The sequence below is a fragment of the Chiloscyllium plagiosum genome, chromosome 13 (genome assembly GCF_004010195.1).
Source record: "Chiloscyllium plagiosum isolate BGI_BamShark_2017 chromosome 13, ASM401019v2, whole genome shotgun sequence".
Taxonomy (NCBI): domain Eukaryota; kingdom Metazoa; phylum Chordata; class Chondrichthyes; order Orectolobiformes; family Hemiscylliidae; genus Chiloscyllium; species Chiloscyllium plagiosum.
Genome location: NC_057722.1, coordinates 71,160,401 through 71,187,397, shown reverse-complemented (window position 1 = coordinate 71,187,397; position 26,997 = coordinate 71,160,401). Strand labels below are relative to the sequence as shown.

Here is a 26,997-nt window from a genome sequence, read left to right as displayed (position 1 = left end):
GTCTGATTATTTATTGTAGAGACTACCAGCAGAGATCTTGATCTGTTGTTTTTCTTTGTGGCAGATTAGCGAACATTTGGTTCTTTTTTAAAAAAAGAAAACATCGTATCTGGAACATTGAAGGGATGATTCTAATTAAGCTAACGCCAGAACAAATGTAGCCCCTTCTCGTAAATCTCCAAATCTGGAGGCTGTGATCCAATTCGTAATGGGAGATGGATTACCACGTTAATTTTCTGTCTGCATTTCAAGGTTTCGCCAGAGTACAGTAAACAGCTATTTAAAAAAAACAGTATGTCCTCTTCTGTGTAAGTTAGATAGAATTGTTTGATCATAAAGTAGGATTAAATTTGCAGCTTTGCTTTTAAGGCAATGTTCCAACTCCTTCATTGTAAGCAATTAGAAAAGTAGATTCTATTGATTATTATACAATTAATTTGTTCTGCCTAGCTGCCTGTAAGGGTATTGTGTTTAAGAAATCATAGAAGCCCTACAGTGTGGAAGTAGGCTATTCAGCCCATTGAGTCAATACCATCCCTTGAAGAGAATCCCACCCAGACCCACCCCATCCCTGTAATCCTGCATATCCTGCATATCCTGCATATCCCATAGCAAATCCACCAAGCCTGCATGTCCCTGGCCATTATGGGCAATTTAGCATGGCCAAACCACCTAACCTGCACATCTTTGGATTGTGGGAGGAAACTGGAGCACCCAGAGGAAACCTTTTCAGACATGGAGAGAATGTGCAAACTGCATGTAGACGGTCACCTGAGGCTGGAATCGAACCTGGGTCCCTGGCGCTACAAGGTAGCAGTGCTAACCACTGAGCCACTGCAAAAATGCCTTTCAGTGTTGGGCGTGATTGACGGTTTAATTGTCTCTGGTAGTTTCTCAAAACTTGGAAAAGGGTTTTGCAGTGGTTCAGGAACACTTTTTTGGGTCCAGACTCGCCCATCACACTTGCATTCTGAGAACATGTTTTGATATAAACATATCGGTTAGAAACAGGCCCTTCGGCCCAACATGTCCACACCAACCCTCCGAAAAGTAACCCACCCAGACCCATTCCCCTACCCTATATTTACCCCTGATTAATGTACCTAACACTATGGGCAATTTAGCACAGCCAATTAACCTGACCTGCATATCTTTGGACTGTGGGAGGAAACCCATGCAGACATGGGGAGAATGAGCAAAGTCCGCACAGACAGTCACCCGATGCTGGGATCGAACCAAGGTCCGTGGCGCTGTGAAGCAACAGTGCTAACCACTGAGCCACCACACCGCCCATGAAGTAGGTTATGTGCACACTTTCTGCACTGAGGTGTTTGAAGCTGGGCTTTGTTTGATATTCGCTTGGTGGCTGGGTCAGCCTTGGCTGATTGGGGTAACATTCTCAATTCTTTGCGAAGTGGTTGTGTACATAATAACAGCAGGGGACTCCCAAGTGCAGTCCTGAGAGATTGCTTTGTGATGTCTTTTTGCAAATAAAGCTTTATATCAGGCTCATGATGAGGAAGATACAATGAATGGTATTCGGGAAGGATTAAACTGGAAGGTTTTTAAAAAATGTTTCATGAGACATGGGTGTGACTGGCAAGGCCAAAATACTGCCCATCCCTAATTACAGCTCAACTCATTGCTTTACCAGGCCATATCAGAGAGCATTGAAGTGTGAGTCACATTGCCCTGGGCCAGACCAGGTAAAGATAGCAGATGTCCTTTGTTGTTGTTGTGGGTATGTTCCTTCATGTTGATGTTAGTTTCACGGCCATGATTATTGCAACTAATTTCCACATCTAGATTTATTAATTGAATCTAAATTCCACCATTCACTGTTGTGGGATCTGATTCAATGCTGACATTCCGTTGACTGCTTACAGGAAAGGAAAGACCTCTCATTCTGTTTTGCTCATTGTACTATATGACCCATAAACAGTAAAAAAAAAGCAAATAGAGATCAAAACAACATATATTTTTATCTGAAGTTTCTCTAAGACAAGAATGTAACTGGGAGTCAGGGGATTGGTGGTTATATTACTGAACTAATAGTCTAGAGATAGGGAGAATAGACATGATTTCAGATCCCCACCCGTCCCATTGTAGCTGGAGAATTTCAATTCAGTTAATTAAATGAATCTAGAAGTAAAAGCTAGTGGGGTGGGATGAAAGAGAGACTATCTGTGAAATATAAATTAGGCAAGTAAATTGTCTCACTGTCTATTGAGGTGAGCTCACTTAATCTTACCCAGATAACGTTTGTAGCTCTCCTGAAAGGGTTAGATACAAAATATGAGTAGAGAGTGTGGTGCTGGAAAAGCACAGCAGGTCAGGCAACATCCGAGGAACAGGAAAATCAACTTTTCGGGCAAAAGCCCTTCATCAGGAATGAGACTTGTGAGCCAAGGGGGTGGAGAGATAAATGGGAAGGAGGGTTGGGCATAGAGTCAGACAGAACGAAATAGACCCTTTGGCTCAGCTCATCCATGCCAACGAGGGTTCCTAAACTGAACTAAATCCTGTTTCCTGCATTTGGCCCATATTCATCTACACCTTTCCTATCTATGTACCTGTCCAAATGTCTTTTAAATGTTGTAATTGCACTTGCTTCTACCACTTCCTGTGGCAGCTTGTTCCATATAAGCAACACCTTCTGTGAAAACATTGCCCCACAGATGCCTTTTAAATCTTTCTGCTCTCACCGTAAATCTATGCCCTCTAGTTATGGACTCCTACACGTCATGATTTTATAAACCTCTGTAAGACAACCCCACAGCCTTCTATGCACCATGAAAAAAGTCTGAGCCTATCCAGCTTCTCCCTCTAAGTCAAACCCTTCAGTCTCGGTAGCTCCTTGTAAATCTTTTTTGCACCCTTTCCAGTTTACTGTAGTAGCATCCTTCATATAGCAGGTGACCTGAACTGTACACAGTACTCCAAGTGTGGCCATTCTGGTGTATTGTACAGCTGTAACATGGCTTTCTAACTTCTGTGCTCAGTGCTGTGACCAATGAAGGCAAGTGAGCCAAATGCCTTCTTCACCACCCTGCCTACCTGGGATGCCACTTTCAAGGAACTATGTACTTGCACCTGCTGTTAAATAACACTCCACAAGGGCTCCACCATTAACCATGTAAGTCCTGCCCTGCTTTGTCTTGTCAAAATGCAACATCTTACATTTATCTAAATTAAACTCTGTCTGCCATTCCTTGTTCCACTGGTTCAGATGATCAAGATCCTGTTGTACTCTTAAATGGATGGGCCACTTCAGAAGACAAGGTTCCCATGGGAGACTGGTTAGCAAGGTTAGATCTCATGAAATACAGGGAGAACTTGCCATTTGGATACAGAACTGGCTCAAAGATAGAAGACAGATGGTGGTGGGGGAGGGTTGTTTTTCAGACTGGAGGTCTGTGACCAGTGGAGTGCCACAAGGATTGGTGCTGGGTTCACTACGTTTCATTATTTATATAAATGAATTGGATGTGAACATAAGAGATATAGTTAGTAAGTTTGCTGATGACGCCAAAATTGGAGGTGTAGTGGACAGTGAAGAAGGTTACCTCAGATTACAACGGGATCTTGATCAGATGGGCCAGTGGGCTGAGAATGGAGTTTAATTTTCGATAAATATGAGGTGCTGCATTTTGGGAAAGCAAATCTTAGCAGGACGTATACACTTAATGGTAAGGTCCTAGGGAGTGTTGCTGAACAAAGAGACCTTGGAGTGCAGGTTCATAGCTCCTTGAAAGTGGAGTCGCAGGTAGATAGAGAAGAAGGTGTTTGGTATGCTTTCCTTTGTTGGTCAGAGTATTGAGTACAGGAGTTGGGAGGTCATGTTGCGGCTGTACAGGACATTGGTTAGGCCACTGTTGGAATATTGTGTGCAATTCTGGTCTCCTTCCTATCGGAAAGATGTTGTGAAACCTGAACGGGTTCAGAAAAGATTTACATGGATGTCGCCAGGGTTGGAGGATTTGAGCTACAGGGAGAGGGAGAGGTTGAACAGGTGAGGGCTGTTTTCCCTGGAGTGTCGGAGGCTGAGGGGTGACCTTGTAGAGGTTTATAAAATCATGAAGGGCATGGATAGGATAAGTAGGCAAAGTCTTTTTCCTGGGGGTGGGGAAGTCCAGAACTAGAGGGCATAGGTTTCGGATGAAAGGGGAAAGATATAAAAGAGACCTAAGAGGCAACTTTTTCACACAGAGGGTGGTATGTGCATGGAATGAGCTGCCAGAGGAAGTGGTGGAGGCTGGTACAATTGCAAGGCATCTGGATGGGTATATGAAAAGGAAGGGTTTGGAGGGATATGGGCAGGGTACTGGCAGGTGGGACTAGATTGGGTTGGGATATCTGGTTGGCCTGGGCGAGTTGGACCGAAGGGTCTGTTTCCATTCTGTACATCTCTATGACTCTATGACTTGACTGGAGTTGCACATGGACCAGAATTGATAGAACCGGCAATTTTCCTTCCTGGAAGGGGATTAGAGAGTGCTCTGAGTTTTTGTGGCAGTCTGGCAGTTGACGAATTGGTTTAGTTCTGGTGGCAGCCCATACATTCATTCATTTAAGAAAATCATTTTCACAACTTGCCGCGGTGGATCTTGAACCCATGATGTTTGGGTCACTGCTCCTTGACTGCAGACTGAGGAATGGCGCATTGTCCCTATTATCAGAGTTTGCAACAGATCCGCAGTTTTTCAAAGAAAAATCCTATTTTAGAAGTGAGAAAGATTGAAAAATTAATGTGATTCTATTATACATTTCAACTAGCAAGGACTTGCCACGTTTTGAGTTTGTCATTATGAGGAAGTTCATTTGATACACTTTTTGAATCCCCTCTTCTTCCTCTCCCCCTCTCGCTGCACATTCCACACATTTGAGCTTGAAGAGGTGCCTTAAACATGATTTCTTCCTTTTTCAGATAAGACTACCCCACTCCGTCCTTGACTACATGAGCCCAGCCCACAGCGAGTTCTGAAAAGAGTGAAGAAGATGGAGTCCTGTGGAATGGAAAGTCACCTTTGCCGGTTGCATGTGTAACCGTGAGCAGTGAGGAATGGATCAGGAAAGTGAGGTCGACTTATCCAATCTTGCCATAACGCCGCTGTGGCGGAAGAGAAGACCAATCCCCAAATCACCCAATATGAGGTCTTTGAACCGTCGCAGCAAGGCAAGGCCATGCTCATACCAAATCGATGGCATCCTGGTGACAGATTTCCCAGCAGACGGCAACATTCCTACCCAAAACGGAAACATTGCTTCACCTCCAGATGGCCACCTCCTGCTCCAGAGGCAGCTCTCCACCCATTCACTTCCAACACCTGATAAACAGCGCCTCGTGCTGAGCACCGACAGTGCCGTTTCGCTCAAGAACGGAACGCAGCAGATCATTCCCAAGGACCTGGCATCTGCTATTAAAATCAAGAACCACCATCAGAACAATCAGAATCTGGAGTTTCGTACAAGGAGCCGTCGAGTGCAGAGTATGGTTGAGACAGTTCATGATCCACTTGTACCGAAACTGGAGCTGGATGGAGACACAGACCCTGACCTGGAGTGCCCAGGCCAGCTCCGCAGGGGACTGAGGTCCACCTCGTACAGAAGAGCAGTGGTCAGTGGCGTTCATTTTGACAACTCGTCGAGCGTAAAGAACAACAACCGCAGGTCCCAACCCAATCTGAAGACCGTCCTAGAGGACAAAGAGAAGTTCCCCAGTCTGTGCAGAGGAAAGGTAAGTGTTGGATCAAGACTAATCTTCCTTGGAGAAAACATTCACAGTAAAGATGTAGGAAATTGGGTCTTTTTCCTTCCTTTAAGCAAGTTATTCAGGCTTGTGGTTAAGTGTAAATGAATATGTTTAATTGAATTGTCAAAACTGAAATCAATGCATTGTGAAAAACCGAAAGAACTGCAGATGCTGGACAACAGAAATTGTTGGAAATGCTCAGCTGTTCTGGCGGCATCTGTGGAGAGAAATCAGTGCTAACGTTTCGGGGTCTAGATTGGAGTGGTGCTGGGAAAGCACAGCAGGTCAGGCAGCATCCGAGGAGCAGGAAAATCGACGTTTTGTGCAAAAGCCCTTCCCAGTGATCCTTAGAACAGTTATGATGTAGTTGCAATGATTGAGGCATGGTTGCCAGGTTACCAAGATGAGAACTAAACATCCCGGGGTGTTCATTACTATAGGGAGGACAGAAAAAAGGAGAAAGGAGGTGGGGTACTATTATTAGTAAAGGAAGCAATCAATGCACTATTGAAGAAGCACATCAGCTTAGAAAATCAGGATGTAAAAGCTGTGTGGGTGGAGATAATAAACAACAAGGGGTGGGAAACATTGTTGGGCGTCATCTACAGGCCCCAAAGAGTGGGGAGATCTCGGAGAAAGCATTAAACAAGAAATCAGAGATATATAACTGTAATCAGAGATGACTTTAATTTAGATATAAATTGGACAAACCAAACTAGCAGTGCTGTTGTACAGGAGAATTTCCTGGAGTGTGTATTTGGTGGTTTTGTTTAGACTAATTCATTGAGGAACCAATCAGGAAAGAGGCAGATGGCCTACTCCTACTCCTAGTTTCTATACTTGTATGTAAAGAACTCCACAGATTAACCACCCTCTGAGAGAAGAAATTCCTCCTCATCTCTGTTCTAACTGGGTGACCCCTGATCCTGAGATTATGCCCTCTGGTCCTAGACTCTCCTCCAAGGGGAAGCAACATCTTCACATTGACCCTGCCAGGCCCTATAAGGATCTTACATATTTCAATAAGTTCACCTCTCATTCTTCTACATTCCAGTGAGTACAGGTCCATTCTATTAAATCTGTCCTTGCAATACAGTCCTTCCATACCTGGGATTAAGCTAATGAAGCTTCTCTGGACTTCCTTCAATGCTGTTGCACCTTTCCCTCAACAAGTGGCCAAATAGTTGAAGGTATTCTAGCTGTAGTCAGATCAGCGGCTTGTTTAGTTTTAGCAAATAATGAAATAAAGGACAACATTTCATTTGCCGTCCTGAAACTTGTGTACTCACATTTTGTGAGTTCTCTACAAAGATCTCCAACTCCTTCTTTGCTGACGCTTCATGTAGTCCTTCTCCAGTTAGTTAATATTCATCTCTTTTTCCTGCCAAAATGCGTAACATCACATTTTCCTATGTTATATTTCATCTGCCAAATTTCTCCCCTCAACTGTCTATATCTCTCTGCAGACTGTTTCTTCCCATCTATTTTGTTTCGTGTGTGCAAACTTGGTTATAATACACTCACTTCCCCGCTTATACTCATTAATATATATTGTAAATCATTGTGGCCCAGCACTCATCCCTGTGATACTCCACTAGTTAAAGGTTCTATCCTGAAAATGCCACCTTTATCCCACCTCTCTGTCTTTTATTAGTTAGCCCATTTGCTGTACATGCTAATATACTTCCCACAATACTATGAGCTCTTGTTAAGTAGCCTAATGTGTGGTACCTTATCAAGGTTCAAGATCATAATGATCACATTTTATTAATTGGATTTAAATGACATTAGCTGCCATAGTGGGGTTTGAATCCCTATTCGGATAGCATTAACCTGAGGTATCAGTCCAGTGACTTTACCATGACCCCACCATCTCCAGGTATCTCTAGTTTTACCTGTCCACCATCTCCTTCAATACCTTTGCGACCTGCTAACAGACTAAGAACTGACTTTTTAGGATGTTGGAGTCGTAGAATCATAGAGTTGGACAGCACAGAAACAGACCCGTTGGTCCAACTCATCCCCACTGACCAGATATCCAAAATCAATCTAGCCCCATTTGCCAACATTTGGCCCATTTCCCTCTAAACCCTTCCTTTTCATGTAGCCTTCCAGATACCTTTTAAATGCTGTAATGGTACCAGCCTCCACCATTACTTCTGGAAGCCCATTCCATACACGCACCACCCTCTGGTGAAAGCCTTGCCACTTAGGTTCCTTTTAAATCTTTCTTCTTCAACTCAAACCTTTGCCCTTTAGTTTTGGACTTTTCACTCTATGCATACCCCTCATGATTTTATAAACCTCTGTAAGGTCACCATCAGCCACCGATGCTCCAGGAAAAAGAGCCCCAACTGATTCAGCTCAAACTCTCCAACCATGGCAACATCTTTGGATCCTTTGGGATATTGTACCACACCAGACGTTTTAAGTTAGTTGGGAAAAGAACCTTATGGCCAGGTGCAAAGCTTTTTCTATGCGGCAAGTTTTGAAGAGATGGAGCACGCAGCCACAGAGAAGCGTGAAAGCAGATTCAATGATAATCTACGTATATAATTCAGGGAAATGGGAATAATTGGATCCTACCTATAATGGGAGAAAGTGATGACTGCAGATGCTGGAGATCAGAGCTGAAAAAGTGTTGCTGGAAAAGCGCAGCAGGTCAGGCAGCATCCAAGGAGCATTCCTGAAGAAGGGCTCATGCCCGAAACGTCGATTCTCCTGCTCCTTGGATGCTACCTGACCTGCTGCGCTTTTCCAGCAACACTTTTTCAGCTCCTACCTATAATGGACTGGCATAGACACAGTGGGCTGAATGGTCTTTCCAGATGTTTCTTGATTCTAAGTCCAGCCTGACTGAAAGCTCTCCTTTGAGGATAGAGTGCCTTTTTAATTAGAGATTGACTGAGCTATCATTTGCGTTTCAGTGCTGCTCCTGCCAGCATCCTCTGGCTCAAAACCAAACTTGTCTGCCAGGGTAGAGGGCATGGTGATGTCGCTATGTTGATCCTTCTGTTCCTCAGAGCGCTCTACAATCTGGACTGTTGCCCATGGTAATAGTGCTACTAATTGAGGGCCTGGACTGAATAATCTGCACTATTATAGATTCTTGTTTTAAAGCAGTGACTCATACCCCAACATTTTAATGAAAAACAAGAGAATTCCGGTTCTGCTTTGTAATTAGTGACTTGCTAGGGGCAAGTCGAGTTTCCCAGATGCCACATTGGTGCGCTAGGCCAGTGACCACTTTGAATTGAACAGACTCAGTCAGAACGTGGTGCTGCTAACAGTCTAATAAATGCTCCAGAAATGTTCTAGTGGGATGGTCTTCGTAAGGTTGGTGGGGACCCAATGGGCCAAATAGCCAGCTTCCACACTGTAGGGATTCCAAGATACTGGGGGAGAGTCTCCTGCCTTTCCTCAAGATGGGTTCATTTACTTCCACTCAAAATGGCAGATGGAGCTCAGTTCACCATCACACCTGAGAAAGGGCACCTCTGGCAATGTAATAGTCCCCGAGTACCGCACTAGAAATGTCATGATATGAGTCTGCAACACAGTGACATCAATTCTCCACCAAATAGGTCTCAGAGTAAAGGTCCACATTGGGAGGAAGAGTTGATGAATTTATACTGAAATGCCCAGACGTGTGTTTAGGATAACATTACGAGCAAGTGACCAAATTGATTCTTATCCTTGGTTCATAAAATCCCTACAGTGTGAAAGCAGGCCCTTCAGTCCATCGAATCCACAGTGACCCTCTGAAGAATATCCCACCCAGATCCACACCCCAACCCTATCCCTGCATTTCTGTGGCTATTCTAGCTAGACTGCACATTATCAGCTATTTGGCATGGCCAATTCACCTGGCCTGCACATGTTTGGACTGTGGGAGGAAACTGGAGCATCCGGAGGACACCCACGCAGACACGGGGAGAATGTGCAAACTCCACACAGGCAGTCACCTGAGGCTGGAATTGAACTTGGGTCTCTGGCGCTGTGAGGCAGTAGTGCTAACCACTGAGCCACCGTGCTGCCCCAGTATCCTTGCTAATGCTTATATCCATCAATCAGCATCTCAAAAACAGAGGAGTTTGTCAATGATCACATTGCTTTATGATTGGAGGGGGAGTTGGGGGAGGGTGGTGAGTCCAAATTGAGTTTTGCTACCTTTTAGCAGTGATATTGCATCGAAAGTATTTCATTTGGGTGTGAAGTACTTTGAAGAGCCATAACATTGCGAAAGACGGCATATATAATTTTTTTTGTCTTGACAGTGCTTTTGTGTTCTGCTCCGGTTATCATTGTCATTTCTGTGAGCAGATCATCTGCTGCGTTTCTCTGTATTATGGCAGTAATTACACCACATCTGAGCAACTTTGTTGGCTGTGAAATGCCTCTAAGGTCATAAAGAGTGTAACGTAAATCCAAGTTTTCCATTATTGGAGTATGGGTAACTGTCCCCATTAAATGCCACTCAGACATGAGCTAAATGGTTTCACATTAACTGGGGAAAGAGCTGCTTTTTCTGTTTACACATCTTAGAGGCTTCATCACTGATATATTTTCTCCAACTGCCCCACCTCTACGTTCTCGTCATCTTCTTGTGATCAGACAATTTGCTTTGTTACCTAGTTTCTGGACTACCAGTCAAACAGCATTTTTCTCATAACAAGTCAACAAAAAAAAGTTTGAAGAAAACAGAACAAAACATGTTATTGTCTCAACTATTTTTCTCTCTGATTGCTTTTTTCAGGTGGCATGAACCCTAATTTTAATAGCAGGCTGTGTTCCCCACTTGGGCCATTTTGTTCTGTTGAATAATACTTAGATTAGATTACTTACAGTGTGGAAACAGGCCCTTCGGCCCAACAAGTCCACACCGACCCGCTGAAGCCTAACCCACCCAGATCCATTCCCCTACATCTAACACTACGGGCAATTTAGCATGGCCAATTCACCCATCCTGCACATTTTTGGACTGTGGGAGGAAACCCACGCAGACAAGGGGAGAACATGCAAACTCCACACAGTCAGTCGCCTGAGGCAGGAATTGAACCTGGGTCTCTGGCACTGTGAGGCAGCAGTGCTAACCACTGTGCCACCATGCCGCCCACTAACTGGGATAATACATGGCATAATAGATGACAGAGTGAAACTGGAGACAGTAATTGAGGCAAAGAGCCATCATAAGTAGCAAAATCAAAGTCAGGACAGTTTACACAAGTTGCTTTAGCTCAATTACTGTCGTGTATCATTTGTCTTGGCACTTTTTACAGGCATAGAGATTTCCTGTATTAGACTGATGCGTTTTGGTGTCTGTTGCCTATCAGCTTCTAGACTGATGCAGCCAAAGGTGATGGTGGGAGAACAACACTCTACCCCACGTGAATTCTGTGCATCTGGTTAGGCTGGATAGCCTGTGTCCGCCTGGTGCTGACACTGTTGCCTCAGGTTAAATGAGTTCAAACGGAGGGCTTTTGACTTTTGCGGTGTTGTGGGAGTGGGGGTGTGTGGGAAATAAGATGTTAAAAAGAGGCAATGTCCTGGGCCAGGTGTAAGGGACAGTAGTGCGAAGATGAACTGGGAATTATTCCTGTCAGTGTTTATGTCTCATTTAGGTTCATTTATTAAAAAGCAGATTATCTGATCACCAATGCAGTGCTGTTTGTGGGAGCTTTCTGTGCATAAATTGGCTGCATAAATTTTTCATGCATTAGAACTGTGGCTGCCTTTCAGAATTGCTGTAAAGAACTTTGGGATCTTCTATGGCTGTGAACGGTGATACATGAATGGCTGTCCTTTCATGAGCAGTTTATTAGTCTGACTAGTTAGTCAGTCAGCTCAGTCAGGCTGTATGTTTATCATGAAATCTAATGGCAACTTGCTCAAGTGCTCTGAGTTGTCACAGATCAGGAAGATCCCAGGTGCAATCCTTCAGCAGTCACTGCTGTGGAAGTTATTTGACTTCCTGTCGAAGCTGAGAGAGTGAATGGGAATAATTGGCTTGAATTCCTGTTCCCAGTTACTTTGAGCAGTGCAAATGTGCAGTTGACAGATGAAGTACAGTTGGCCACAGCTCAGGACATGCCTGCAGTTTACAGTGGACTAATGTCTACTGTAGACAGCTAACAATTAGAGAGGGCATTCCAATAATCTTTAAGCAATGTCGCATCATGGGGAGCTTCTCTTTGCCTTTGTCTTTGTCTTGTCTGTGTCTATTTGCCTTTTTGTGTCTGTGTCCCTCTGTCTGTTTTTCTCTCTCTGTTTCTCTCCCTGTTTGTGTTTGTCTATGTTTCCCTGTCACCACCCTCCCCCTGCCCTTTCTCTAGTATCACTGGCTATCTCTCTCTCTCTCTCTCTCGTTCTCTCTCTCTCTGTCTCTCTATGCCTAGGTGTGTCTCTGTCTAATTTTCCCTGTCCCTCTCTCTCTCTTTGTCTCTCTGTATCACTATCTGTGTCTCTCTGTTTCTCTGTGTCTCTCTGTTTCTCTGTGTCTCTATCTCAGTCTGTGTCTCTCCTTCTGCGTGTTTCTGTCCATCTTCCTGCCTTTCCCTCCTATGTCTGGACAGGAGGAGATGCCTTTGTTGGGGTTTATGTGGGTTTACTTTGTCGTGACACTGAGTAATTATGTGGTATGGCTCTGGCTGAGAGTTAACAACACGCCGAGTTACTAAAACAGCTGGGCGAAAGCCTGCTTCTGAGTTGGCAAATGAACCTTGCTGCAGGTGTTGCCTGTGGGGGTGCTGAATCTAGGAAAATCCAAGTGTTTTCAGCTTGTGTCTCACTTTTATTGCCCAAGACAAATTTCTCTTTTTCTTCTTTCTGCTGACCTTTCTCTCTCTCTTCTTTTCTTTTGTCTCTCCGTTTCTCTTTCATTTCTGCCTCTCTTCCCTTCCTGATTTCTTTTTCTCTTTGATTGGCTAATACAAAAAAACATGTGACAATGTTCCTTTTCGTCTCTGCTTTGCTATTTTCTCTGCATGTCCTATTGTCTCTCTGTGCAATGAGAGCATCTTGACCTTTAGCTTAGGGTCACGGGAAGACGTTGTACTGTTGGAGCAAGTGATGACTGAATGAAGGAGGAGCCTGTTATTGAAATGGTGCAGTCTGAATTGCAAAATGCAGTAGAAACAAAGGCTGTGACCAGTAGGAACATAAAGGAGCTGAGTTATTACAAACTGTATGTAGGATATTGGAGGGATAGAGGTAGCGCTACATCGTGCTGTATTTGCCTATTTCAGTGTCAGCAGTGGGATTGACTTCTAAGCAGTGTGTGTGATGTATTTGTCACTGCCCATGGCTTGGAAGGTTACACAGAAAATAGGAGTGGCTTGAGGCCATTCGGCCTGCTGAGCCTGCTCTCCAGGGGAGTGGTGAGCCCGTGGAATTCTCTGCCATGGAACACACTTGAGAGCGAAACATTGAATGTTTTCAAGAAGGAGTTAGGTATAATTCTTAGGGCTAAGGAGATCAAAAGGATTGGGGAGAGAAAGCAGTAACCAGGTACTGAGTCATAGAGATGTTCAGCACAGAAACAGACCCTTCGGTCCAACTCGTCCATGCCGACCAGATATTCTAACCTAATCAAGTCCCATTTGCCAGCACTTGGCCCATATCCCTCTAAGCCCTTTCTATTCATATACCCATCCAGATGCCTTTTAAATTTTGTAATTTGTACCATCCTCCCCCACTTACTCTGGCAGCTCACACCATACACGCACTAACCTTTGCTTGAAAAAGATGCCCCTTAGGTCCCTTTTAAATCTTCCCCCTCTCACCCTTAACCTATGCCCCCTAGTTTGAATGATCAGCCCTGATCATATTGAATGGCAAAGCAGACTCAAAGGACCGAATGGCCTCACTCCTTTTTTCTTTGCTCTGTGTTTATATCTAGATGATGGCTGATAGTCCTAACCCCATTTAATATATAATCCTCACATCCTTTGATAAATACCTAGAAATCAATTGATCTCTGTCTTGAATGTACTCAGTGGTTGAGCTTCCACAACTCTCTGGGGTAAAAGATTCCTCGGATTCACAACCCTCAGTGAGGAAATTCCCCCTTACCTCAATCCTAAATGACCCCGCCCCCTCCTTATTCTGCAACTGTGTCCCCTGGCTAAATTTGTTTTAGATTTGAGAGACAGGAGAAAATTCTTGAGTGAGTGAGTGCCAGGGGAGTGCTGCACAGTTGTACATGCCATAATTCAAATGAAAGATTAATTAAGGCCTTCTCTACACTCTAAGGTGGATGGTGAAGATTCCATAGCACTATTTAAAGAGTGGAGGGGAGATCTAGTGTTGTAGCCTCAAATAGATTGAAAGTAATTAGTCAAAGATGCAAAAATGACATGAGGAAAAACCTTATTGCACAGCAAGTGTTGGGAGGAAGTTTGAATTTGCTGTTTTCAGCTGAAGATTAATGCAGGAAAATCCCTGTTCTCCTTTGAATCATGCAATAGATTCTTTGACATAATCCAACAAGAAGGTTGGAGATTTAGTGTAGCTTTGCCAGTACAGGCTTGATGGGCTAAAGGACCTTTTCTATGCAGTATGAATTAATGAAGAATGGAGGGTTTCACTAAAGGTGACATTTCTGACATTACAGAATCCCACTGTACAGCATCGGAGATGCACTCTTGTGTATCATGAGCTCATAGCTTCCTGACAAAGGACTGAGAGCACTGGCCAATTCCTGCCCATGCACCAGATGCTGTTTCGTTCAGCTAATGTCTCCATGAAACCCTGAAAACAAGCTGCTTATTCAGCTCATTATTTTTCACATGGCATCCCTGAACACTTCAACAGCCTGATAGGATGGCTTCATCTCTGGCATCCATAATGTTTTTGGTTCTGGAGCTTTCTTTGCATTGAGCTCTTAGGCACCTCAGGACCTCTCCCCAACCTTACTGCTTGAGGACTGCTAACAAGCCGAGCTCAGACGTATTGGTAATGATTGAAATCTTCCACAACACCAACTACTTTGGTGGTATAGTCGACAGCGAAGAAGGTTATCTAAGATTGCAAAGAGATCTTGATCAATTGGGCCAATGGAACGAGGAGTGGCAGATGGAGTTTAATTTGAATGAATGCAAGGTGATCCATTTTGGTAAAGCAAACAAGAGCAGGACTTTTACAGTTAATAGTAGGGCCCTTTGTAGTGTTAGACGAAAGTGAGGACTGCAGATGCTGGAGATTAGAGTCAAGATTAGAGTGTAGCTGGAAATGCTCAGCAGGTCAGGCAGCATCTGAGGAGCAGGAAAATCAACATTTCAGGCAGGAGCCCTTTCCTGATGAAGGGCTCCTGCCCGAAATGTCGATTTTTCCTGTTCTTCGGATGTTGCCCGATCTGCTGTGCATTTCCAGCACCACTCTAATCTTGATCCTTTGTAGTGTTGTCAAACAGAGAGATCTATGGGCTCAGGTACATAGTCTTTGAAAGTTGTATCACAGGTAGATAGGGTGGTTAAGAAGGCATTTAGCACGCTTGACTTCATTGCTCAGACCATTGTGTGTAGGAGTTGGGCATTATGTTGAGGTTGCACAAGATGCTGGTGAGGTCACTTTTGGAATACTGAGTATAATTCTGGTTGCCCTGCTCTAGGAAGGATTATTAAACTGGAGAGGGTTTGGAGAAGATTTACCAGAATGCTGCCAGAACTGAGGGTTTGAGTTATTCAGAGAGGCTGTATAGGCTGGGACTTTTTCACTGGAGCATAGGAGGTTAAGAGGTGACCTTATAGAGGTTTATAAAATCATGAGAGGTATTGATTAGGTGAATAGACAAAGTATTTCCATCAGGTGGGCAAGTTCAAAAGTTAAGGGGCATATTCTTAAGGTGAGGGGAGAAATAATTAAAAGAGACCTGAGGGGCAACAATTTCACGCAGAGGGTGGTGCGCATCTGGAATGAGCTGCCAGAGGAAGTGGCAAAGGCAGGTGCAATTACAATATTTAAAAAGCATCTGGATGGTTATATGAATAGAAAGGGTTTTGAGGGATATGGGTCAACTGCTGGAATAGATTAATTTAGGATGAGTTGGACTGTGCTGTACATTTCTATGACTCTGTGACAATGGGCAGCCCTGTCCCTAATGATGGACCAAGAATGTTGCTGAGAGATCTGTCACCAGTGACGGAGCATGTGTGGTGGTGGATGAAGTAGTGAGAGGGAAAGACAAAGCCAAGCCAAGCCAAGTTTGGGAGGGTTGGTTCTGGAGACTGTGTTGGTGCTCAGATCCTTGTGGGCTCTCATGCAAACATGAAGCTGCATTGATTTAGGATGGGTTTGGGAATTTGGCCTGGTGACACAACAAGGCGAAATTGGTTTTTGCAAATGTGAGTTGTCCCACAGGTAGAAAAGAGGATGCTCCTCAGATGCTGCCTTACCTGCTGTGCTTTTCCAGCACCACACTCTTGACTCTAATTTCCAGCATTTGCAGTACTCACTTGCACCTCGTGTTTGTCTCTGTTCAGTATTCTAAACAGATTGGCTGGTCATTATCACTGCAGTTTGTGGGAACTTGCTATGTGTAGATTGACTGCTGTGTTTCCTGCATTTACAGTGGTTGGCTTTAAAGCATTTTGGAATCTCTTGATGTTGTGGAAATGATAGAGAGGTGAATTACTTCTCAGCTGGAGCCGAATCTGCAATGCACTGCATTTTCCCGCCTTTGCTTCATATCCCTTGATGCTTCACTCTGGCTGACTTGGGAGCCCATTATAAGAACGAAAGAAGCTGAGGAATAATGTTGCATGCATTATTCTGCAAAAATCAGCCATCTACGCAACTAAACAAAGCCATATTCCATTCATGGCTTCTTTATCAGATCTTACTGTTTTAATGAGTGCTGCTGAATCTGAATTAAACAGACGGGTTGTGGCTTTTGCAAGTTTAAGAATCCCAGGGAGCTGGCAAGACTTCCCTCGGCCACACCGCCCTCTTGGCACATTGCCCAGTAGAGTGTTTAAACCTTTGCAGGGGCAGCGGGCTTAGCAAGCATTTCTGCTGAAGTAATGCCAACTCCCAGGATCCAATCTTAGTGCACAGACCGTTGCCAAATTTAGTCCCCTGTGCTCAGCTGTGCCGAGGGAGTGTGGGAACGTTGTGCTCTTGCCACATTGCCTCTTGACTCCGTGCTGCATAGTTGCTCAACTCAACCTTTGCCAGTGAAAGAAAGGGAGTTTGCGGGAGGAGGGGCTGAAGAGTTCATAGGTCAGGGATACTGCCATTATTATCACTGTGGTGAGACTCATGGGAATTGCCTTTCCTCCCAATAAATTGTTTTCTTTCAGCATCCTGCCACACTTCAGACTTGCGAAAGTAGCTAATCCTTTGGCGCAGTGCCTGTTGACACATCGGAACGTCACAGGAACATTTAAACTCAAATTCCTTGTTTTATTTTCTCAGCCCTTTCATTTGCACTCTCTGCTGCTTTATTTGTTTGAAGGGGTGCGAGGAATCCTCTGGGTCTTCAATGAAATCAAGTGGAGTGTAGCTTATTTCTGTTAGCTAAAGGCACCGAGAGATGTGAAGTCATGAATGAGGTGTAGGTCAACCCAGAGCAAAGTGTGAACTCCTGTTTCTGTCACACTTCTTTGGATCCAAGGATGCCCCAGAAAGGATGCCCCAGGCTGCTGTATGCTTACTGAGGTTTTTTTTGTGCAGCTTACTGTATTGTGGGAAAGACAAAAGCTGAATTCTGCATGATAAGCTCCCACAAGAAATGCAATGTAACAATGCTTGATAATCTGCGGCTATAAGCATTCTCCCTGTGTCTGCATGGGTTTCCTTCGGGTGCTCCGGTTTCCTCCTACAGTCTAAAGATATGCAGTTCAGGTGAATTGGCTATGTTAGGTGCATTAGTCAGAGGGAAATGGGTCTGGGTGGGTTACTCTTCTGAGGGTCGGTATGGACTGGTTGGGCCGAAGGGCCTGTTTCCACACTGTAGGGAATCTTATCTAATGAAAATGGGTGTGAACAGGATACACAGCAGCCCTCTTGCCCTGAAGTCCAGCAACTGAGCATTTCTCAAGTTAGGAAGAAGTAAAAATTTGCATTGATGTAGCACCTTTCACCTCTCAGGGAGGTCTCAAAGCTCTTCACAGTAAACTAAGTACTTTTTAGAAGGGTGGTAATTGCCATGCTATAGGGGACATCTCAGTCTGATTTGGAATTATATTGCCATTTCTTCATTGTTGCTGGGTCCAAATCCCCCTGAGTGTTGAGGCAGCCCACTTACTACAGTGGTTCAAGAAGATGGCTCACCTCCAATCTTTCCAGGACAGTCAGGGATAGGTGATAGATACTAGCAATGCCCATGTGCCAAGAATGAATGAAATAATGTGGCAGACTATCTGTTGCACAGCAGGATCCTATAAACCGATAATGACCAGATAATGTGTTCCCTTGTGATGTCGGATGAAGAATAAGTATCATCTAGGACATCGGCGGTAACTCAGCTCCTCGTTGCTGAAATGATGTCACAGAATCTATTGCATCCACTCGGAGGACCCTGCATTTAAAATATCACATAAATTTGATACTTTCAACTGCACAGCTCTCCCTCAGTACTGCAATGATTGAGTTACACTAACAGCACAATCCATTGACATGGGGAAACTCTCACAATGGACTATTCGATTTACTCTCGGATTGATATGCTGCTTATGATACAATAGTCATTGGACCTTTTCTGAGAGTAATTCTTTTGAGATTTCACTCAATTTTCTCAAACAGAAACTGAATCAAGCATTATAATCGTAATTTGCAATTTGGGATCCAAATGAATTTTTCTTTTCTTTAAATTGCCTGAAAATTGGGAGCTCTAAATATTAGGTCCACTAACCATTGCACCTAGTCTCCTACATACCACTCTGTTGGGCCTAGCTTCACAACATCAATCCTCGGAATACTACAGCACAAAAGAGGTCATAGAGTTGTAGAGTCATAGAGTAATACAGCGCGGAAACAGGCCCTTCAGTCCAAATCATCCATGCTGATCAGATATCATAAATTAATCTAGTCCCATTTGCCAGCACGTGGCCCACATCCTTTTAAGCCCTTCCTCTTCATAAACCCATCCAGATGCCTTTTAAATGCTGTAATTGTACCAGCCTCCACCACTTCCGCTGGCAGCTCATTCCATACACGTGCCACCCTCTGTGTGAAAACGTTGCTCCTTAGATTCCTTTTAAATCTCTCACCTCAAACCTATGCCCTCTGGTTTAGGACTTCCCTACCCTGGGAAAAGCTCTTGGCTTCAGTGCAGTGTGCCTGTGACAGCTCTTTCAAAGTGTTATCTAATAAATCCCCATTCCCTTTGCTGTTTCTCCATAGTATTTATCTCATTCCATTTTGGAAGTTATCATTGATCCTGCTTCCCCTACCTTCTCAGGCAGTGCACTGGAGATCACAATAACAAGCTACGTTAAAAGAAATCTTCCTCATTTACTCCACTCTTAGCATCTCCTGCCAGTTATCCTATAATCTGTGTCTTGTGGTTACTGACCCTTCTGCCAGTTCAAATAGTTTCTGCTTATTTGCTGTCTCAATTTTGATCAGCTTTAGGTTGTAAGTTTGCTCACTGAGCTGGTAGATTTGTTCTCAGATGTTTTGTCACCATGCTAGGTAACGTAGTCAGTGAGCCTCCAGTGAAGCGCTGGTGTTCTGTCCTGCTTTCTATTTATGTGTCTTGTTCTGTTAAGGTGGGTGATATCATTTCGGTTCTTTTTCTCAGAGATTGGTAAATGGGGTCCAAATTGATGTGTTTATTGATGGAGTTCCAGTTTGAATGCCAGGCCTCTCGGAATTCCGGTGCATGTCTCTGTTTAGCCTGTCCCAGGATGGATGTGTTGTCCCAGTCAAAGTGGTGTCCTTCTTCGTCTGTGTGTAAGGATACTAGCGGCTGCTGGTCATGTCTTTTGGTGGCGAGTTGGTGCTCGCATATCCTGGTGGCCAATGCAATGTTTGTCGCAGTCCTTGCAGGGTATTTTGTATATGACATTCATTTTGCTGGCTGCTGGTACAGGGTCCTTTCGGTTCATCAGTAGTTGTTTCAGTGTGTTGGTAGGTTTGTGATGCCAAGGAGTTGGAGTAGTCTGGTCATCATCTCCGAGATGCCTTTGATGTATGCTAGTGTGGCTAGAGCTTCTGGGCGTGTTGTGTCTTCTTGTTTAGGTTTGTTGTTTTAAGAATTGGTAGACTGTGCTCATCAGGTACCTGTTGTTCTTGAATATGCTATATAGGTACTTTTCATCTTCTGCTCGTAGTTCCTGGGTGCTGCAATGAGTTGTGGCCCATTTAAATAATGTCCTGGTGCAGCTCTGTTTGTGGGTGTTGGGATGAATGCTCCTATAGTTGAGCATCTGGTCAGTGTGAGTTGCCTTCTTGTAGATGTTGGTCTACAGCTCTCCATTGACTGTTCGTTCCACTGTGACATCTAGGAAGGGGAGTCAGTTGTTGTTCTCTCCCTCTTTGGTGAAATTTGTGCCAGTAAGGATGTTGTTCATGATATTGTAAGTTTCCTCTAATTTGGTAATTTCGTGATGACAAAGGTGTCATCCATATAGCGGACCCAAAGCTTGGGTTGGATTGTGGGGAGGGCTGTTCGTTCTAGTCTCTGCATCACTGTTTCTGCTAAGAATCCTGACATTGGTGATCCCATGGGTGTCCTGTTGATTTGTTTGTAGGTCTTGTCATTGAAGATGAAGTGGGCAATAAGGCACAGGTCTACTACTTTGAGGATACTGTCCTTGCTGATGAAGTTGGTGCTGTCTGGTGTTTGTGTCCTTGATTTGTCTCGTCGTGAGGCCAGTGTTTCTTTGGCCAGGCTGATGTTAATTGCTGTGAACAGGGTCGTTACATTGAAGGAGACCATGATTCCATCTTCATTTACCAACGTCTGAGAAAATGAATCGGAAATGATATCACCCACGTTAACAGACCAAGACACGTAGATAGAAAGCGGGACAGAACACCAGCGCTTCACCGGAGGCTCACTGATGATGTTACCTAGCATGGTGATAAAACATCTGAGAACAAATCTTCCAGCTCAGTGAGCAACCTTACAACTTGAACCTCAACCTGAGCTACAAATCTTCTTTGGTCATCTATATTAAACCTTCCATTAAACTTTTATGATCTGTCGAAAATAAACCTTTTTGAGTCTCTCCACCATGATCTTTTGTTTTCTTTAGTTTTCTGAAACCAATTGTTAACTGTACTGGAACATAATTTATCGCAGCAGAGCTGTGTCAGGTTGTTAATATTTACAATAGAAGTAGCCAAGATGGTTACTGGAATCATTTTTGTTTTTCTTGTTAACTTCTTAATATAGCACACTTATTGGAAATGTGAAGTTGTGTGGGAAAGGTAAACTAAATCCTGGGGCTTTGCTTTTCATGCCTTTCGCGATCATGCAAAGTGAACCTTAAGTTGGAGATAGGGAGATCACAAGAATGGGGTTGCATTTTAGTTAGGGGTAGCGCTGCAGCAGGATGTGCTTGAGAATTGAAGGGGTTAATAGAAAAGGGTTAAAGTTCATTTTGGAATGCAGTAGCAGGAGGAGCTGGAACAGTGCACTGAGTCTTGTCCTTGGCGGACTGGGAGGGGGAGTTGAAGTGTTCAGCCATGGGGAGGTGGGGTTAGTTGGTGTGGGTGTCCCAGAGATGTTCTCTGAAGTGCTCTGCAAGTAAGCCTTCCCACTCTGCCAAGGACATACAGGTACTTGGCCTCCTCCATCGCCACTCTCTAACCATCTGATGCCTGGAGGAAGAACGCCGCATCTTCCTCCTCAGAACCCTCCAACCACCATAGCATCAATTCACCAGTTTCCTCATTTGCCCTCCCCCCACTATATCCCAGTTCCAACCTTCCAACTCAGCACTGCCCTCATGACCTGTTCTACCTGTCCATCTTCCTTCCCACCTATCCACTCCACCCATCTCTTTGACCTATCACCATTACCTTCACCTCCACCTGTCTATTGCACTCTCATCTACCTGCATCCCAATCCCACCTCCCCCTCCATTTACCTCTCCACCCCCTCAGCTCACAAGCCTTATTCCTGATGAAGGGCTTTTGCCCGAAACATTGGTTCCCCTGCTCCTCGGATACTGCCTGATCTGCTGTGCTTTTACCGCATCACTCCCTCGACTCTAATCTCCAGCATCTGCAGTCCTCACTCTCACCTCCTTGGATATAATGTCGATCACATAAACCGAGATCAGTAGACTTTCAACAGAGCGGTGCCCTTTCTATCTGCCTATTCTTTTACCTTTCTCTCACACCTGAATCTACCTTCCTATTGGCGTATTTGTCTTATTTTAAAACTTTAAATGTCCTTTTGTTTTGTTTCTGATAACTAGTTCAGAATCTACCATGCGGCCGCACATCACATTTTAATATGCAGTTCCTATAAACAGTCAAATAGTCAAATGTTGCCCCATTTGGTTCACCATTTTGTTGCCTACCCTAACCCTATCCCATTGCAAACATGTATAATAAAGCAAAAATATCTAGACATGACAAATTTAACAAATTTGGCAACAATTTATAAATGTCTTGCTTCTTTTTTTTAAAAAAAGCCTTAATCTTTGATGGGATGAGTGCAAGAAGAACAAGGCTAGCACTTATGGGTCATCCCTAATTGCTCTTGAATTAGGTAGTTTGCTAGGCATTTCTAAGGACAGTTCAGAATTGACCATGTTACTGTAGGTCTGGAATCATATATAGGCTAGACCAGGGAAGGGCAGTAGATTTCCTTTCCTTAAGGACATTAGTGAACCAGATGAATTTTTACGACAATTGGTCACAGTTGCACAGTCATGCTCATTGCATCAAGCGTCAATTCCATGTTGATTAATTAGAACAAAGAACAAAGAAAACTTATAGTTCAAGAACAGGCCTTTCGGCCCTCCAAGCCTGTGCCGATCCAAATCCACTGTTCAAAACTATTGCCCAATCCGAAGGATCTGTATCACTCTGCTCCCTAACTACTCATGCATCAGTCTGGACTCACCTTAAATGAATCTACCACGCCTGCCTCTACGACCTCTGCTGCAACCTGTTCCAGGCACCTACCACCCTCTGTGGAAAGTTCTAGTTCCAACCATTGCCATGGAGTGCTCCAGAGCATCACAGAACTATCTCGATTGTCCGAACGAGATGGGCGGGGAGTATTTTGTTCAGATAACTGATTGTTTGGATAACGGATAACATTTTTACGGGACCTTCAGATCTTGTTTGGATAATCGACGTTCGGATAACCGAGGTTGTTCTGTAGTTTGATTTGCTGCTGCACCACACCATCTTCCCCCAAAGATTTATCTGATAGAAAATGCATAAGGGAAGTGAAATATCTCCGCAAAGGCAGGTATCCCATTTCAAGTCACCCTTTATTTACATGTTCATAGTACTGGTTTCCTCAGAGCCAGCAATTAGAATGAACAGGATATCTGACACTCCTGTTTATATTTGTTAGCCCAGGACTTCCTGATTGGACCAGATTAACAGGAGACAACAGCAGTGAGAGTTGTACATTAGACAGTACTGTTACATACAAAAGTGCAGACAATACAGACCCAGCAACACTCCTGTTTATATTTGTTAGCCCAGGACTTCCTGATTGGACCAGATTAACAGCCTCAATCTGAGAACTCATATTCTGAGGTCCACCTGGCTGACCCTGTTAGAAGTTGAGAGTGTGGTGCTGGAAAAGGAGAGCAGGTCAGACAGCATCTGAGGAGCAGGAGAATCAGCGTTTCGGGCATAAGCCCTTCATCAGGAATGCTCCTTGGATGCAACCTGACCTGCTGTGCCTTTCCAGCACCACACTCTCGACTCTGATGTCCAGCATCTGCAGTCCTCACTTTCTCCTGACTCTGTTAGAACCACTGCAGAAGGGTAATCTACCATTTGTCTGGTCCAGCTTACACTCTTAAATAATGCGAATCCTCATTCTGTTCCTAAACCTAATACTTTGCTTTCACACTGACCCTGTCCCCCATAGTCTTGTTGTTCTTTATCCATTGCTTTTTGCCATTTCCTGCTTTTTAACATGCCTGGTGTATAGTGTTACCAGCACTCAGTAGTGATATCCAGGACAATGGCATGACAAGGCCAAAAGCAAAAAGGCAAAAGGTTGCATTTGCAAACTTGCTACTTTTTAAAAGAACAAGTGTGAGAGTTATTAAAAGACTGGCTTGGGATAGGTTTTAACTGACAGTCAAGAACCATTTAGTCCGATGATGAACTCAGTTTCCAATTGTACCAGCCTCCACTGCATCTTCTGGCAGTTCATTCCATGCACGCACCAGCCTCTGCATGAAAACTTTGTCCCTTCCATGCCTTTTCAATCTTTCCCCTCTCACCTTAATCCTATGCCCTCTAGTTCTGGACTCCCCGACCCCAGGGAAAATACCTTGTCTATTTATCCTATCCATGCCCCTCATGATTTTGTAAACCTCTGTAAGTTCACCCCTCAGCCTCTGAATCTCAAGGGAAAATAGCCCCAGTCTATTGAGCCTCTCCCTACAGCTCAAACTCTCCAAACCTGATAACATATTTGTAAATCTTTTCTGAACCCTTTCAAGTTTCACAAGATTCTTCCAATAGCAGGGAGACCAGAATTGCACACAGTATTCCAATAGTGGCTTAACCAATGTCCAGTACAGCCGCAACATGACCACCCAACTCAATACTCAATGCAATGACCAATAAAGGCAAGCTTACCAAATGCCTTCTTCATTATCCTATCGAACTGCAACTTCACTTTTAAGAAACTAAGAAGTTGTACACCAAGGTGACTTTGTTCAGCAACACTCCCCAGGACCTTACCATTAAGTGGAAATATCCTACCCTGTTTTGCCTTTCCAAAACGCAGCACCTCACATTTATCTAAATTAAACTTCATTTGCTGCTCCTCGGCCCACTGGCCCATCTGATCAAGATCTCATTGAACTCTGATGTAACCTTCTTCGCTGTCCATTGCACCTTCAATTTTGGTGTCATCTGCAAACTTATAAAACATGCCTCCTATGTTCACATCCAAATCATTTATGTAAATAACAAAAAGTAGTGGACCCAGCACCGATCCTTGTGGCACTCCACTGGTCACAGGCTTCTAGTTTGAAAAACAACCATCCACCACCACCCTCTGTCTTTTACCTTTAAGCCAGTTCAGTATCCAAATGGCTAGTTCTTTCTCTATTCTGTGATCTAACCTTGCTAACCAGTCTCCTATGAGGAGCCTTGTTGAACGCAGTACTGAAGTCCATATAGATCATGTCCGTCGCTCTTCCCTCACCAATCCTCTTTGTTACTTCTTCAAAAAACTCAATCTAAGTTAGTGAGGCATGATTTCCCATGCACAAAACCATATTGACTATCCTTAATCAGTCCCTGCTTTTCCAAATGCATATAAATCCTGTCCCTCAGGATTCCCTCTAACAACTTGCCCACCACCAATGTCAGGCTCACCGATTTATAGTTCCCTGGCTTTTCCTTACCACCTTCCTTTAAATATCGGCAACACGTTAGCCAAACTGATGTCCTTCATCAGCCACCGAATTCACTACAGGGGAGATCAGAAGGGTTTGGCCTTGGTGTTGTACCAATAGAGTGCCATATTGTCAGCGACGCTGAGGTGGTACTGAATTAAGGGTTCTAGTGGCTGCAAATTGAGTCCAAGGCATGATTTTTGAAAAGAGAGTAGAGTTTCCCCTCTGTGGACTGACCAACAGTCTGTCTTGATGGACATCACTGACTAACACATTATCTGGTCATTATCACATTGCTGCGTTTATTATGTGCAAAGAGGTTGCTGTGGTTCACACAAATCAATGAAGCATATTTTAGCATATCCTGAGGGTAAATGCAGATTCTGTTTTCCCAGTGTTCTGTTCACTTCAACTCCCCCTCCCACTTCGCCAAGGACATGCACGTCCTGGGCTGTCTCCATCACCAATCCCTAACCACCCGATGCCGGAGGAAGAACGCCTCATCTTCCGCTGTGGGATCCTCCAATCCTACGGCGTCAATGTGGATTTCACCAATTTCCTCCACCCCCTTCGTATTTGTCTCAGCACCCACCTCGACTCACAGCCTCATTCCTGATGAAGGCCTTTTGCCCGAAACATCAATTTTCCTGCTTCTCAAATACTGCCTGACCTGCTGTGCTTTTCCAGCACCACGCTCTTGACTCTGATCTCCAGTATCTGCAGGCCTCACTTTTGTGTACATCTATTTGTTTGTCTTTCCTCCATCTCTTCACTGTTTTTTTCTCTCTCTCTTTCTCTCTCTTTGTGCACCCATCTCTCATTTACAAGAACGTTTCCTGTGAAGTCTTGTGTGAATGATTGCAGACAGAAAGGCGATCACAAGCACTAACTCGCTTTTATTTTTCTTTTCTACTTCTGGAAAGGAACACGAGAAGAAGCAGCTGTCGAATAAGGGCCCATTCGATGGCGAAGGTAACTGTCAGATTCATGCCTTGTATTAAGTATTCTTCATGAATGACGTCATTGTGGTGCAAGTACCGAAACAACAGCTTTGTGACTGAGGCCAGATCGATGCCTGTGACGTGATTGCTCTTCACATGAATGCACAGAACGCTATCATTCCAGGAGGACAGAGTGTGAAACACTTGCACTCGCTTGAAAGAAAGCTATTCAGAAACTTAAAGTCATAAGATTAATACACAGGGATATGTAACTGTGTGAAGACTCAAAGTTCCAGATAGTGCGTCAGAAGTAATTATCCTTTGTCCAATTTCAAGGTTTTTTCCAAACCATAATTACTGGAAAAAGCTGATGGTAAAATCCTCAAATGGATACTCATAGAGGCATAGAGTTGGACAGCACAGAAACAGGCCTTTAGTTCAACTCTTCTATGCCAACCAGATATCCTAAATTAATCTAAATTATGGGCGGCACGGTGGCACAGTGGTGAGCACTGCTACCTCACAGCACCAGGAACCCAGGTTTGATTCCAGCCTCAGGTGACTGTCTGTGTGGAGTTTGTACATTCTCCTGTCTGCGTGGGTTTCCTCTGGGTGCTCCGGTTTCCTCTTACCGTCCAAAGATGTGCAAGTCAGGTGAATTGGCCATGCTAAGTTGCCCATAGTGTTATATACATTAGTCAGGGGAGAATGTGTCTGGGTGGGTTACTCTTTGGAGGGTCGGTGTGGACTTGTTGGGCCGAAGGGCCTGTTTCCACACTGCAGATAATCTAATCTAGTCCCA

General features: G+C 44.1%; 1 protein-coding gene across 1 annotated transcript; it reads left to right on the top strand.

Moving 5' to 3' along the window:
- Nucleotides 1-274: 274 nt before the first annotated feature.
- Nucleotides 275-26,255, top strand: LOC122555666 (rho guanine nucleotide exchange factor 26-like). Its single transcript, XM_043701662.1, has 3 exons — nucleotides 275-292; nucleotides 4,928-5,737; nucleotides 26,178-26,255. Exons 2-3 carry the CDS (start codon nucleotides 5,063-5,065, stop codon nucleotides 26,253-26,255), a joined length of 753 nt encoding a protein of 250 aa, XP_043557597.1. The 5' UTR covers nucleotides 275-292; nucleotides 4,928-5,062.
- The last annotated feature ends 742 nt before the right edge of the window (nucleotides 26,256-26,997 follow it).